The 16,430-nt window shown below is 39.5% G+C and overlaps 1 protein-coding gene across 4 annotated transcripts in view; it reads left to right on the top strand.

The window, feature by feature from the left end:
* Positions 1-16,430, top strand: part of drp2 (dystrophin related protein 2) — a 206,761-nt gene that overhangs the window by 141,172 nt on the left and 49,159 nt on the right. For all 4 annotated transcript variants that reach the window (XR_013210360.1, XM_077247846.1, XM_077247848.1 and 1 more), the window contains 2 exons: positions 1,111-1,231; positions 2,449-2,717. Coding sequence is in view for 3 of the 4 variants with exons in the window: in XM_077247846.1 (XP_077103961.1) it covers positions 1,111-1,231; positions 2,449-2,717 (390 nt within the window). In the remaining variant the exon portion in view is untranslated. The remainder of the gene's footprint in view (positions 1-1,110; positions 1,232-2,448; positions 2,718-16,430) is intronic.

The following is a 16,430-nucleotide window of genomic DNA, read 5'->3' on the forward strand; positions in this document are numbered from 1 at the left end:
TGGGTTTGGTACGACATGAGGGTGAGTAATTAATGACAGAATTTTTTATTTTTGGGTGAACTAACACTTTAACTATGAGTGTGATAAGGCAAACAATTACTGAGGGGAAACGTATTGAAGTGCCAAATGATGCAAGGAAAGCTGCACTGCAAAGTGTTCTACATAATAATTACAAAAATATTCATCAGTCACAGTCACTCCTCGAGCTTGCTGGATAACAGGTTAGCCAGGGGATAGCACAAAATTATACATAAACCTGTCAAATTACTACGCAATAATGTGTATTAAGTGAATGAGTGTAAACCGAGCACAGTGCAAATCAAATAGCCGTGCTGCTGTGTCTGTGTCTCTCAGAAATCAGAGCTTTGTCAAGAGTACAGTCAATAAAATAGACTACTGCATCATAAATATTTTCTACTATTTGACATGTATATTTGAATGTTTTAAACCTTGATTGACGATATGATAGACAATATAATTATGATACACGAATGAGTGAAAACTCTTTGAATGAAATGAAATGTCTCAGAAATCAGGTTAGTATGAAAGAAATCATACTTTCAGATGAAAGAGGTCAAAAGTATGCTGCTATCAACCAAAACACTACATCATACACATTTTCTAATATTTGATATGTATATTTCAATGTTTAAAACATTGTACGAAATGATAAATAAACTATATGAATGAAATAAAGCGAGATAAGTCAAATGGCTGTGTTGCCACCGCTGTGCGTCTCTCTGAATCAGATACATCAAGTGGTAGAAAATGTATGTATTTAAATATTTTAAACCTTGTACGGTATGATCTTGTCATTTCAACCAATAAATAGCTTGGCGGTTATGGGCAGTGTAGTGTACAAAGCCTTCTTGGCTTATGGTCGCAAGTATACAGGTACATCTCTACAGTGACGGATTTCGGGTTCAGTCTTAAACTTTAACAGTATCTGTCGGGTCGGGTCAAACGATCTCGGGTACAGGCCGAGTTCGGGCTTCAGTTTAAAGCCCGTGCAGACCTCTAGTCAGTGAGGCTGCTTTCATGTTTATGCCTGTGCATGATGTTTGATCATGTCAGCGTGATACACTAGTAAACATCTGCTCTTGTGTGCAGAGTTTCATGGAAGATGTCAAATCCAGAGGGCCCTACATCTACTCAGTGTTGGAGTCGGCTCAGACCTTCCTGGCACAACACCCTTTCCAGGAGCCTGAGGAGACGTTGCCTGATGGCAAAGGTCTGTTTGCTAGAGATGAAAAGTGGTTAATGAACCATTTCGATACATTTAATCAAGTGTCATGATGCTGTTTTACTTTGGCTCCTGAAAAATATGTCACATGATATTTAGGGCTGAGGTAATTGGCTCAAAAACAAGGGGGTCTTGTGCCAGTCAATCAACTGCCACTAGCAATGTTTCCATTAATTTAACAAGTTTTAAATTGGAAAAACCTGAATTTCTCAAAAATATCCAAATAAGTGCTAGTGATCAGCCACAGATGCGATCAAACAGTTCAAGGAGGTAATAGTACACTTCCAAAAACAATGGCCATGCGCGCATTTACAAGAGAGTCAAGTTTTCGGTGCAAGGCCAGCCTGTGACCCGACGTATGATGTAGGCGTACCGTAAGCTTATTTATACTAAATACAAGTGAACAAATAACGCATAACAAAGTCTTAATGTTATGCGTTATTGTTTCTTAAGTAAATGTATTTTATATAAATGTTTTTAGATATTTTAATTGTGAAATCAGACAAAGTACTTATTAAGAAAATACATGTTTTCGTATATTTTGAGGACATAATTTTTGGATGTTTTAGATTACGCAAACTCTGATTCAACATTACCAATGCAAATTCTCTATATATTATTATCAAGATGTTCACAGCTTGTAATCATTAATTCAATAAGCTCATTGTTTATGCCGGAAATAAATACATTGTTAAATAGCTCTGTGATTTGTATATGTACATTTCTGAGATACAGTTCTTGGACACACTTACCTCTGATAACAGATAACTCTAAATTGTAATGTTGTCTACATGCATTTTCTGTAAAGCTGCTTTGAAACGATATGCATTGTGAAAAGCGCTACCGTATACAAATAAATGTGAATTGAATTGAAATGTGAATATGCATCTTGGTGTTTCCATCCAGCATATTTAATGAAATACCCCAAAATCACATAAAAAATATTTGGATGGACACCTGGCTCTTGGCGGATAGCTCTTCAGGTATTATAACCCAACATTAACCCAACACATGTGCATTATAATCCTTGATGTGAAGCTGCCTCCCCTCATGTAGGTCATCAGCCCAATTCTGCATCCACATGTCATCATGAGTGTGTCTGTATCATATGGAGGAATTAATAATAGAGATCAGGGCTGTTGTTTTCACTTTGTTGGCTCTTTTCACTCTGTTAATTTCCATTCTTCCCCTCCCCTCAATCACAGAGATCTCTCCTCGTCGGCGAATGCTGAATGTAAGTCGCTCTGTGTGGAAGCAGGCTAATGTGGCCAGTGACCTGTGGGAGAAGTTGACGGCACGCTGTGTGGACCGACACCGGCACATGGAGCGAACCCTGGAGAGGCTGTTGCAGATCCAGGCTGCCATGGAGGAGCTGGCTGCTGCTCTGGAGCAGGCGGAGGGGGTGAGGGATGCCTGGGAGCCTGTGGGAGACCTGTTCATTGATTCGCTGCAGGACCATATAGATGCTACCAAGGTAATATGTTTTCGCTGACCTGATCACAAGTGACTAATGCAGACAAATCACTGTTTACACATTTGTGATTGGATTTTTAAAAGGAATGGTCTCTGATTTGGTGACTACATACATAATTTGCTAATTCATTGTGTTACTACATACACAAAGCATAAAAGAGCACAAAACAAGTCAGCACAGCACAGTGAACCTTCAATCCCCCTGCATATTTTAAGTTTTGTGTGAAATTCTTGAGGTTATTTTAGTCATGCATGCCATGCTTCACATGATCTGTGTCACTGCAAACCTAAGAAGTTCTGTGAAGTTACCATGTGTCCCTGTTATTTTTTTTTAAAGCTGCTTGTATTTGTCAAAGTTTATCCATAATATAGACACAATAGTTGGTTGATATGCGAGTAGGCGGTTATCTAGGGTGCATCAGGGTGTATTAGTTTACACTCCATTGTGTCATTAAACCACAATGCGCTGAATTAGGTCTATTTTGGTTGTAGCAAATGAAACTGTAAAAAACATCCAAACTGCAGTATTACATCTTGCATTGATAGGAATGTTTAGGAGGTGTAAAAGTAACCAGAATTTGACTTTTGTAAGGTTGGCTGCTGAGACCCTGTGATGCATGTGCCCCAATTCAATTTACTTCTAGATGTGCTGCTTTAAATAGATAAAGATAAAGAGGCTCAGTGTGCATTTATATTATCGCATGCATTTTGATATCCTGATGTATTATGTTAGGCATTCTGAGGGACTTTAGATATTTTTACAGTCTTTTTTCATTTGTTAGTGGACCTCACATCTCACTTACTAATTCTAAGAATTTCAGCCAGATTGTAATGGGACTCTCCACGGGGCACATTTCTTTAATGGCATAGAATGTCTTTCACTTTTTCTCTCATTTTGTTTCATTGTAGGGTTCAAGGAAGTAATATTTTTTTTTAGAATTTAAATTAATTTTACTGTGAATGTGTGATGTGATTTGCCTGTGAATTATTTTCGTTATTTATTTATATATTTAGCTCTATAAGCTCTGGGTGCTTATAGAGATGAATACATATATAACACAAGAACAGAAAGGGGGGGGGGGGTGGATTAAAAGCTTGAATTAAAATAAAAATCTAAAAGAATAAACATCTAGATTGTGTAAAATACAAAATAAATAAAGTTTCTTTATTGGCATCTATGCCATGAATAACCTTTAACACCCATGGAACCTTTCCATTCCGTAAAGGTTCTTTAGGTTCTTTATGTGTGTATTACAATTATCCTTCTTACCTGAAGGAGTATTTAATTCCATATAGACCCAGCTATAGGTTGAGACACACTGAATATCTCTCCTTTACTTTGCCAAACATCTTCAAAAAGGGTGGTAGACGTGCCTTTAAACTCAAAGCCCCTTCAGACTGGAATAGCCTGCCTGGGTCTCTAAGATCTGTCACATCATTGCGTTTCTTCAAGATATCTCTCTTTACTTACTTGCAAGCAAACTGTTGCTGTAAATGTTTTCTTCGTGTGTGACTGGACTTTAGTTTGTTATACCCTTTATATCTTGGATACTTTTGTAGGTATTTGTGCGTAGGTATATTATGTATGTATATATGTATGTATAGACATGTGTATGTAAGGGCTAAATGTTGTTATGCATCTTAATACAGCAATATGTTTTATATATAGATTTGTTTCCAATAAGGAGTTGGTGGGCGTGGTGGGCCAGGTGAGGCGGGATGGTGTAGAGCTTTAGTGGGAGTGAATTAGGGCCGGGCGGTATATTGAGTTTGTACAATATATCGATATTTTTTATCCCCACGATATGGAATGAGGCAATACCGTTTATATCGATACAGTAGTTTGATAGGGGTGTCAGGGTATTGTAAATTACCTATCTTAGTTATGGTGTTATATCCAGCCCACTAGGGGGACTCACAGGAGTAATACAGGTCAGAGTAATAGGAGAGTAAAACAGTTCATTCTGATGTAAACAAGCTGAGTGCAGTTGTTCCATGAGGCTCTTCAATAAACAGACAAAATGCGATTAATGCCTCCTTGCAAATGCATACAAGACATGGTGTCAGAAGTATAAAGACAAGAGAAGAGCATTATGTCGAAATTTCATCCACCAGAAGGTTTTAACTTTGATCGTCCAACGTAATGGCCAACGTGGCGCCAGAGGTTCGCGCGCTACAGGACCGCAACAAAACTGAGCAAAGAAGATAAAGAGGTACAGATAAGCACTTTAATATATGCCATGGGCATTGAAGCTGAGAACATTTTAAAATCGTTCACATTTGGAGAAGAGGAAAGTGCTGAGGAGTACGAAACGGTGCTTGGAAAATTTGACGAGTATTTCTTGCCGAAAAAGTACGTGATACACGAACGGGCGTGTTTTCACCAGAGAGTGCAGAAGCCCGGGGAAAAGGCGGAGTGCTATACCAGAGCCCTCTACGAACTCAGTGAGAACTGTGAATTCGGTGCAAGTCGAAACGAACATATAAGAGACAGACTTGTAGTTGGAATTCATGATAAAGAGCTTTCTAGGAGGATGCAGCTGATGACAGCACTTAACCTGGAAACTGCGGTGCAGATGACGCGGCAAGCCGAGGATGTCGCGCAGCAGATTAGTCAGCAGGAGGGTCAGTCGACAAACAGCGTGCACGAGGTAGCCTCCAGGCGTTCATCAAAGGCGGCAAATCGGCCCTGGACGAAAGAGAAATATAAAAAAGCTGGTGAGAAAACAGAAAACGAGTGTAGCAGGTGTGGTAAGACAGGACACAAAGACATCAGAAAATGCCCAGCAGCAGATACTGAATGCAGAAAATGCAAAAGAAAAGGACACTGGGCGAGAATGTGCAAGTCGAAAACGGTGAGACAAGTGACGGCGAACGAAGTGAGTGAAGACAGCTTTTATCTGGGCGCAGTGAGTAACAAAAATGAGTCAGAAGAAGACAAATGGAGTGTGTTACTTAAGATAGGTGATACCCCAGTTAGTTTTAAGATCGATACGGGAGCGGATGTTACCATAATGAACACTGTGACATATGAAAAGCTTCACTCAAAGGCTCAGCTCCTTCATTCGAACATAGCACTAGACAGCCCAGGCGGATCATTGAATTGCATCGGACAGTTCACTGCAGCAGTGGAGCATAAAGGTAGAAAATATACCATTACAGTGAATGTGGTTGATGGAAGAACTGTCAGTAATCTTCTAAGCCGACAGATAGCAGCTGAAATGGGGCTAGTCAAAAGAATAGAGCACATAACCACAGTTTTTGAAGGAAGTGGTATAATGAAAACGAGTCGGTAAAAATACACCTGAAAGAAGGCGCGGAGCCATACGCAGTACATACTGCACGGAGAGTACCATTACCACTGCTTTCTAAAGTAACAGCAGAACTGCAGAGAATGGAGGAACAAGGTGTTGTGGAAAAAGTCACACAGCCTACAGATTGGTGTGCACCCATGGTTCCGGTCATGAAGCCCAATGGCACTATCAGAATTTGTGTTGTGTTAAATAAACTAAACGACAACATAAAAAGAGAGAGGTACATGCTTCCCACAACAGACGAAATTCTAGCTAAATTAGCTGGAGCAAGCATCTTTACATCATTAGATGCAGCGTCAGGATTCTGGCAGATTCCGCTATGTGATGAGAGCAGCTTGCTGACGACATTTATCACTCCGGTGGGACGCTATTGCATTTAAGAGGCTTCCTTTCGGAATCAGCATAGCCCCGGAAATCTTCCAAAGAAAAATTAATGGACTTCTCAGGGACTTGGAAGGAGTCGCGGTGTACATGGATGATGTGATCGTGTACGGGAAGGATCGGGCCGAGCATGACAAATACCTGGAAAAAGTGCTGAAAAGGATGGAAAGTGTGGGGCTCAAATTGAATAAAGAAAAGTGCGTTTTCAGGAAAGCAGAGTTGAGTTTCCTGGGTCACGTCGTGGATGCACAAGGAGTCAGAGCAGACCCAGAAAAGGTACGTGCAATAAGTGACTTGCAAGAACCGAACAATGTAAATGAGTTGAGAAGGGCTTTAGGCCTCATAAACTACATGGGTAAATACATTCCGGACTTGGCAACGAAGGGAGGTCCTTTGTATGAGCTGCTTAGGAACGGACGTGCATGGACATGGGACCAACCGCAGAAAAGCGCATTCAACATTCTGAAAAGCTCGCTCACAAAAGCTCCAGTCCTGGCACACTATGACCTGGAAAACGAAACAGTAGTATCAGCAGATGCTAGCAGTTACGGTATCGGCGGCGTTTTAATGCAAAAACATGAGGACAGCTGGAAACCGGTCACGTACTGTTCTAGAAGACTGACGGATTCTGAAATAAGATACGCCCAGATTGAGAAGGAATGCCTTGCAGGCGTGTGGACGTGTGAAAGGTTCCAGAAATACTTAGTGGGCTTGGACACATTCAAATTGATCACTGATCACAAGCCATTAGTACCACTGATTAATAGTAAAGATTTGGACACAGTGCCAGTAAGATGTCAGACACTTTTGATGAGACTCATGCGGTTTAATGCAAAAGCGGAGTACGCACCTGGCAAAACCTTGGTTGTTGCAGATGCACTGTCGCGCAGCCCATTGCACACCACCGAAGACTTCATGACAGCAGATGTGAGTTGTCACGTGAATGCGATCATCAGTTGCCTGCCTGTGTCACAGCGTAAGCTAACAGAAATTAAAACTGAGACACAAAAGGATGAGCAGCTACCGTAAAGAAGTTCGTAACAGAAGGGTGGCCAGAATATGCTAAAAGCGTTCCTGACAGTGTACAGAGCTTTTACAAATGGAAAGACTATTTGTCAGTGAGTGAGGGACTGATTGTGCTGGGGAACCGCATAGTAATTCCAAAAGTGATGAGACACGAGATGCTTAGCAGAATTCATGACGGACACCAAGGTTTGTCGAAATGCAGGGCACGCGCTCAAGAGAATCTGTGTTGTGGCCCGGAATTTCTGAGGATCTTAGACGTAAGATCGAGACGTGTAAGTTTTGCATTGAGAATAAACGTGCACAGCACAAAGAACCTTTACAGTCAACACCACTGCCGGAAAGGCCATGGCAACGAATAGCCATAGACTTGTGTATGCACAGAGCACAACAATATCTGGTAGTATCTGACTATTATTCACGCTACTTGGAAATTCTTCTGCTACACGTCACAACATCTGAACATGTTATTCAGAGACTCAAAGTGTTGTTTGCGAGATTCGGCATACCTGAACAAATTGTTAGCGACAATGGACCACAGTTCTCTAGTGAAGCTTGGAGGGGCTTTTGTGATATGTAAGATATTCAACACATTACATCGAGTCCGCATAATCCACAAGGTAACGGACATGCCGAACGAGCAGTTCAGACAGCGAAGCGCATTCTGAAACAGGACGACCCGTTGATGGCACTCATGTGTTTCAGAGCCACACCCACCACCTCTACAGGAGTTAGTCCAGCGGAATTGCTTATGGGAAGAAAAATCCGTACTACTCTACCCACTTTACCGAAAAATCTGAGACCAAAGTGGCCAAACAAGTCAAGTGTGAAAGAGAAAGACAAACAAGCGAAAGAAAAGCAAACATTCTACTTTAACAGACGACATGGTGTAAAGCAGGGGTTCCCAAACTTTTCCATTCCAGGACCCACCTAGACAAGAATAATCTATCTCAAGACCCACCAAAATAATTTTAATGCATGAATGTGGGGTGGGGTGGGAGGCGTTTAGAGCAGTTTTTTCCTTGTAATAGTATGAAAGACATATAAGTTTAATTGCAATACAAACTTATGGTACATTATCAAAAAAATGTAGAATTAAAATAGCAGCCTAATGGCTGTTGAAATAAAGTGAAGAATACTGAGTAGTTCTTGTCTGCTGCCTCAACTAATTTACCCAGACACAGAACAAATTTAATGAAATTAAAGATTAAGTAACCTTAATCTTAACCAAAGGTTTGATATAACAACAAATAATTTTAATTTTCTAAATAATTTTATTTGACAGTAGGCCCATGACCTAGAATTTCAATACTAATATTTATACTGCAAGTGTTGTTAAACTCATCACGTTGTTCAGCGCAGAAAACACTTTCGTCCTCGTGTGTGTACATGTGAAATATGATTTACATAAATATTTTCCTTTTGTTGGTAGGTAGCAAAATGCATGCGAGGGAATGCAAACAACGCACTCTTACGAAGACCATATCTCTGAAAGGCAACAGCGCTGTGTTGAACAGACGATGCGTTTTCCAAAAGCATCGAATGCCTAAGTAGATCGTACCATTGCAACCAATGGTCTCTACAATCAACTTAGCTCACGATGATTTTGGGAAACGTAGCCCAGACCTGAATCAGCCTTTCGTGACATTTGAATTCTCCGGTGCAATGCGATCTCACGCAGAATGCAGAGCAGTGATTGGAGTAAACGATGTGTGTGTGTGTGTGTGTGTGTGTCTGTGTGTGTGTGTGTGTGTTTGTGTCTGTGTGTCATTCATGAAACGTAAATTTTGCTGCAGCCAATAGTGACTGCGCGACCCACCTCTTTCCAATCTGCGACCCACAAATGGGTCTCGACCCACAGTTTGAAAACCCCTGGTGTAAAGGACCTACCTCTCCTTAGACCAGGTGATTCAGTCTTGTTAAAGCTGGACAACGAATCTAAATGGAAAGGGCCTGCGACGGTGCTGAGAGAAAGCACAACTCCTCGGTCATATGAAGTTTTTAATGACGAGGGGGGAGAGAAACGGAGAAATCGAAGGCATCTTCAGTTGCTTCCGGATGGAGTTCCAGGAACTACGTTAAAGACAATTGACTCTGATTTATTTGCAGAGAAAATAGCAACAAAACATACTATCACCAGATCAGGAAGAGTAAGTAAGCCGGCTGAGCGGTTGGACTTATGAAAGAGCCTGATAATATGTTGCCAGAAACAGTGCTACTTAACAATTTAAGTGTGTTAAACGGCCAGGTTTATTTATTCCTGAACATAATAATTAATATTATTTTGTTTGAGGTGAAAATATGTTTTGGTAGTGAGGGTTAAATACATAGTCATCTGTGTTATGTTAGGTTACTGAGTTTAAGCCACAAGATAGACAGAATTGTGCCCTGGAGTATTATACTAAGAGAGGGAGGTGTCAGGGTATTGTAAATTACCTATCTTAGTTATGGTGTTATATCCAGCCCACTAGGGGGACTCACAGGAGTAATACAGGTCAGAGTAATAGGAGAGTAAAACAGTTGATTCTGATGTAAACAAGCTGAGTGCAGTTGTTCCATGTGGCTCTTCAATAAACAGACAAAATACGATTAATGCCTCCTTGCAAATGCATACAAGACAACGGGCACATCTGAAAAATAGTGGAGTACGCAGTGTGAGCTCCTGCAGTGAAAGAACAGTACAATTTGTCCTAAACATGACACAAGCTTATTAAGCGCTTCAAAATAACTGGTAAGATAGTTAACAAGTTTAAAGCAGCTTGCCCTGTCAGATGCTCGGACAGCCTACTGTTAGTGACTGAAAGATAAATACTGGCGCTGTTTAATGCGTTTGAAACGTGCTGCTTTCCTCAGTGCTTAACTTACATTTCACAGGTATATTCTCCATCTGTAAATGTTCAAACAAATCAAACAAATATGTCCATTTCACTGTCAGGAGAGGACGAGCTTCTGCAAATGAATCTCCGCTAAAATTCAAGCTTCCTTGAATGAGCGCCGCCGCGCGCATGCGCGCCAAACAGACAAGCACAATAGAATAGTAGCGCAATAATTCTGACTAAAATAAACATAGGCTATTGCTAAAATATTTGTTGTTGGAGACAATAAATGAGCCATATGTGGAATTTTAAACCTACAAGTATATTTTTATGAAAGTGACCATTATAATGGGGTAGCCTAATCAAATGCAGGCTAATATAATTAGTTTGTGCTTTTGTTTTTTTTTTCATTTTTAGTTTAGCTTTTAGTCATTTTTAAAAACAAAAGCATTATTTTTGTTTTTAGTTTGTAATGTTACAAAGTTAGAATGTAATGTGATTTTAACCAGCTTTTTGCACATAATATATTGCATAGCCTATATTACATTCCCTATTTGTTTCCATATCCTTCAATATCAATATTGTTTGGATATCATTGAGCAGGATGTGAAATAACATGTTTTTTTTAATAAATACATTTTCTTTATCCAAATAGAAAAACGTTGAAAGTACCAAGATATATATCGTATATCGCCATTTATATGTGATGTATTGTCTTTGTTCTTGTCTCGAGGACCCCTTCGAAAACGAGATGTTTCATCTCAAGGGGTTATCCTCAACAATAAATTCAATTATTATTAAAATGCTCTTCACACTAAAGCCATGGACACACTTAATGACTGTAATTCTGATTATGAATGTAATTTGATACTTGCCCAACTGATCATGCCCAAACGTGCCGAGTCAGAGACAGTTGCGTTTGGTCGGTGTTCACTATCTGATCCAGTCATTGGAAACAGTGTGTAATGCTTTCTGTACACCTAAACACTTTGAAAAGATTTAGAAAAGCCTTTATAAGATTATCAGCTCACATCTAAAGACTTGGGTTCACAGTTTTTAGTCTCAGACTAAAGACTTGCGATAATATCAAACATGTTTGATATGAAAGACTAGAGAAAGACGAGCATAAATCGGGTCGCCGACTGCAGATTATCACCTCACATTTAACGATCGAGACGACGGGAGCGCGCTGAGACTCCAGTAAGATTCCTAAAGACTGCCGTTCTTTAGTCTGGGACTGTGAAAATCCTTTGGTGTATGCCCGGCATTAGTGTGTTCAGTTCAGTCTTAGAATGTTTCAGCTAGTCGTTAAGTGTGTCCCCGGCATTAGAAAAACATGTTTCTTTTAAGAACTGTTCGCTGGTACTTGGTGCTTCAATGGCATCACTGCAAAAAACACCTTTTGGAACTGTAGCAATGTTCAGGGAAGAAGGAGGCGGGAACCAGCGAAAATAATCAAAGAAACTTTAAAACAAACAAACCAAAATACCGCCAGCAGCGCATCGCGGACGACTGCTGGCTAAAGTAAAATACAAATACAAAAACACAACACAACTAAAATACAGGCCTGTTCCTCTCTTGATCATCAACGTCGTCACTCCTCCTTTATGCTTCCGCTCCTCCCTGAGCAGATGCGAGACCGGTGTACTTCACAGGTGTTGCTCATTAGCAATCGCACCACCGGCCTCGCGCCGTTCTCTCACGTCCCTCGGCCGTCCTTCGCCACAGGAACCTTTATTTTTAAGAATGTATGTACAGATGCACATTAAGTGCTGTATATACGATTGTATAAATTATTTTTTTGGCATAATAATAAGTATCTAGGGCCTAATGCCTATATGGCCTAAACAATATAATTATACTGAACTATAAAAACAAGTAGATAGTAGTAGGTATCCTATAGTGGTGTGCAGCGGATCCAGTATCTGTATCTATAACAATCTCAAAATTATTCATATGTGTATTCGGATTAAAAAAAAAGTGGACTGGGCTTTAGCCGGTAGTTCATAAAATTACTTGAAGACCGTTTAAAAATGTAATTTTGTTCCCTTTCTAGTTATCATTTAACAAAAATGCCTAAATATATAACTCTGCCTATAATTATAATAAAAATAATTATTTTATGTGCTTCGAGACGTAATGTGAGTTCGAATCCCGGATCACAGACCTTTTCCAATCCCCAAAAATAAATATTTAAATTCTTCTAATTGGAGCAATAATACTAAAAGCTCCAGAGGAACTTTGTGTGCAGAATCTCAGGACAATCTTCCACAATTAACCTTAAATAAGAGGAGTTGGACTCGATGTAAAATAGCTGATTAGAGAACATGGAAGTTGCAAGTAAATATTCAGTGGTTAAAACCAGCTAAAACAACTTTTACTATATGCATACAAATGCAAATCTGTACACATTATAAAGAATATATTAATTGCTTGCCGTTTCCAAGAGTGTTAGATAAAAATATGATGTAGCCATCATACCATGAAAGATTTAAAACACTTACATAAACATTTCAAGTAGTGCATAGAATATGTGTATGATTCAATAAATGAGTTGATATTACTCTACACTACATGAGACTACTATTTGATTTGCGATTGTGCTGTGCTTATTTAATTAATTTGTGTAACATATCGAAAAAGGTTTAAATAATTTAAATAGACATGTTAAATAGTAGAAATTAGGGCTGCTCGATTATGGCAAAAATCATGATCACGATTATTTTGCTCAATATTGAAATCATGATTTTTTTAACGATTATAGGTGGGTCATATGATCAAAGTCTTATTTTATGACATGAGTAATTTTAAATTTTATCAACTTCAGCTAAAACTAATAATAGGTTAATTAATGTAAGTAAGTCATCAAAACAGTTACAGAAGACAAGGAAACAGTCAGCAGTACAATATGAACAAACAAACTAAACCAACAAAAAATGCAACAGAACAAAAATACAAATTAAATAAATAGTGCTTTAGGTTTTTTAGGAAGCCTACTAACAGTGGTATTCAGATAAGTGATAGCCTACAACAGAAAATAATTAAATGTAAAATAACACTCCTGAATATATTAAATATAGACTAATCCTTAATAAAACTACAGTTTATTCATTAAAGAGCAGTTTGATTTTATCTTTGTCTTTAGTTCAGGGGCGGAGCTAGACTCTCAGTATAGTGGGGGTGGAGCTTCGCATGGGGCCCTCTGCTACCAAGTCATTTTAAAATTAAAAATCGTACAAAAAAAAAAGTAAAATATCTGATGATTGCATGTGTAATAATGTGTCACTTGTTGAGCCAAGTAAGCTTATATGTTAAGTAAAACACAAAGAAAAGCGACATTTTTTGACAAGTTTGTATTGACGAGCAAAGAAAACAGTTTGCCAGTCAACAAGTAAAAATGTTTCAGCACCACGGACAGCGACATCTGATTGACAGCGATGGTGCTGAACAGGCCAATTGCGCTCAATCATTGCCACACATTATATAATTGACATGGCACTATTATGGATATTGAACACCAAGTTTGTTTACAACTCCATAGGTAGGCTACTGGTGCTACATGAAAACTTTAAAACAACTGATTTATAACATTTTGAGTGACTTATTCATAACTAAAATATACATTTTTAAAGATGATTTTTTTTCTTACCATTTTGTTGTCTGCGTAACGATCCTCCAGAACAAATAAATCTAACAAAACTAAATAAATATCATGGTCCCTTATTAAATCTTCATCCTCCTCTCCTTCATGGTGGCAAATCTGCCAACCACTTTGTCCTTGTCAATATGTATGTCCCGCTCCACACACAGCAAGGTGAGATTTGACAGTCTGGCCTCATCCATGCACGAACGCAAGTATGTCTTAATGAGCCGCAGACAGCTGAAACTTTGTTAAGCACTGACACTGCTGATGGGAAGGGTTTTATAAATCCTGTGTAGAATGGTCAGGTGTGGGCTCTATCCATGTTGTTGGCAGTGAGGAATGGCAGGACGGCGTCGGTGGTGAGATCCATCTTTAACTCAGAAAACAATGCACGAAAAGAGCGAAACTCCTCCACTGCGTCTTCTGGCTTGGGCACGCAAGATCGGCAGTGTTTGGGGGGCCCCTAATTGGGACGGGGCCCTGGGGCGGCCGCACCCAAGCTATCTCCACTACTGCTTTAGTTGTTATATTAACAATAATCACTGCAGCAGATCATCAGGCTGCTGTTTTATTAAGGTCTAATGCACAAGCCCAATATACTGTTATACGCGCTCTTTCTCAGTGTTTACATTCACTTAAGACATAACCGACTGTGTTTACAAAGATAATTACCAAAACAGCATTTCTACATATTTGTGTGTAGGCTATTTGACTGTTTAGGTGTGTATCTGTTTAAAGGGGCATTCGGCAACTATTTCAGCTTAATAAAACCGTTTAGAAATCATTTGGATGGTTTAATAACCTGTTCTGGTGAGAATGGAAACTTTGCCCGCTCCCCCCAACGTTCCTAGGCGGAAAACCAACCTTTCAACATGGGGACTAATGTCCCGGTAAGTTGAAAATAGGAAGTCTCGTGAGAAGCGAGAGACACAAACTGCTTTATGGCAATTCGACATAAACACACACACGCCGCCCTCGATGTGTATGATGTATTACCCACCTCGATAGACATAGCTCCACTCGATAAAGTTGGCCGGCTCCGATAATAACAAATGCACGTGAGAAGCGGTAGAAAGGGGGAGGAGGGTGCCGCAAGTGAGTTTTTTTTTTACAACATTGTTGTGTAATATACGCCTCACACTTGTAGGGGGAGCTCATTGAGAAAACATGCGACAACAAAAGTGAAAATTAGCGAAGAAATAGCTAGGGTTGCCGAATGCCCCTTTAATATCAAGCACGTCTCGCAGTTCAGCAACAATAGACTGCATTTTCAACACTCACTTATTTGGCTGATTTGGATGTCAAGTTTGGGCTTTTAGGGAGGAACGAAAGTGCCCCATTGTGAAGTAAAGGAAGGTGTGTGTTACTGAAGGCGGCAGCGGCACAATCGTTTCACGTCGATTATCTTGTTTTCATAATCTTTGGAAGCCAAATTAGAAAATCGCACAGCCCTAAAATTTGGTATAATGTAGTATTTTAGTTGATATTACTCTTGCCGAGCTCTGATTTCTGAGAGATGCTCGTAGACTGCAGTTCAGCACGGCTATTTGAGTTGCAATCATTTCATTCAGAGTGTACAGTTTTTTTTTTTTCTATTATTCTGTGGAATTTGTTATTCGTTTTAAAGTCATTATCTGTGCCTTTCCGAATAAGGTAGTATGCTAGCTGTTAAAAGTAGAGATGGTCTGTGGAATAAAACATTTATTGTGGCTGGATGTTCGCTTCACAGAAAACTATAGCATCTGCCTGAGGGCAGAAGTGCAAATGTGTCCTAGGTGAGATGGGATGATGTTACCTGCCTGTTTCTTTAGTCTGGTGATCCTGGAGTTTGGGCAGGTGCACAGCACACCAATTGTCATCAAACTATCCTAACAGTATATTGCAGTCTACTTACGTAGTGTACTATATGAGATCTAGAAAGCAAATGGCAGTCATAATCTGTCCAGTGGCATTTTTACTTTCTGGCCATTTACTTTCTGGATGTCTTGTATGGTTTCCAGCCTGCGTGTTTTATGGTTTTCTTAGTACAGCTCACAGCTATCAGTTTTGCCCTTAAGATACTGTACTCAGTCATTTGACTGTGATTAAACAGAGAGATTAGGGTGATAATAAAAACATTGAAAGATGAGGGATCTGAATATGTTATCCTGTAATCTACCATTTTTCAAAGACTTGAGCGCAAACCGCATCTCCCTAATGTTTCCCCTCGTAATCTACCATTGATGATGTACAGACCTGAACTCCCACAGCTGTACAATTGGAGGTATTTTTATTGACGATATGATCATGGTTGTTTCCGTGGAGATAAGCAGAGTTATTATAAATATGGAACAGTGTAGGTATCTATTTGGAGCACTACCTTGTGCATCAGTGATTCAGTTATTCTATTCTGCCGTTTGAGTCCCAACAGATTACTTATTGTGTGGAAATGGTATTTCTGTTTCTCTATTAATCTAAACATGTTTTTGTGATATAATGAGCCTTTTTGTGAATAGCACAGTACATGTCATTGCAGCCTTGTAATTAAATAATTAACT

The sequence above is a fragment of the Siphateles boraxobius genome, unplaced genomic scaffold, assembly GCF_051911475.1.
Source record: "Siphateles boraxobius isolate OS27281-9 unplaced genomic scaffold, OSU_SipBor_1 3, whole genome shotgun sequence".
In the NCBI taxonomy this organism is placed as follows: domain Eukaryota; kingdom Metazoa; phylum Chordata; class Actinopteri; order Cypriniformes; family Leuciscidae; genus Siphateles; species Siphateles boraxobius.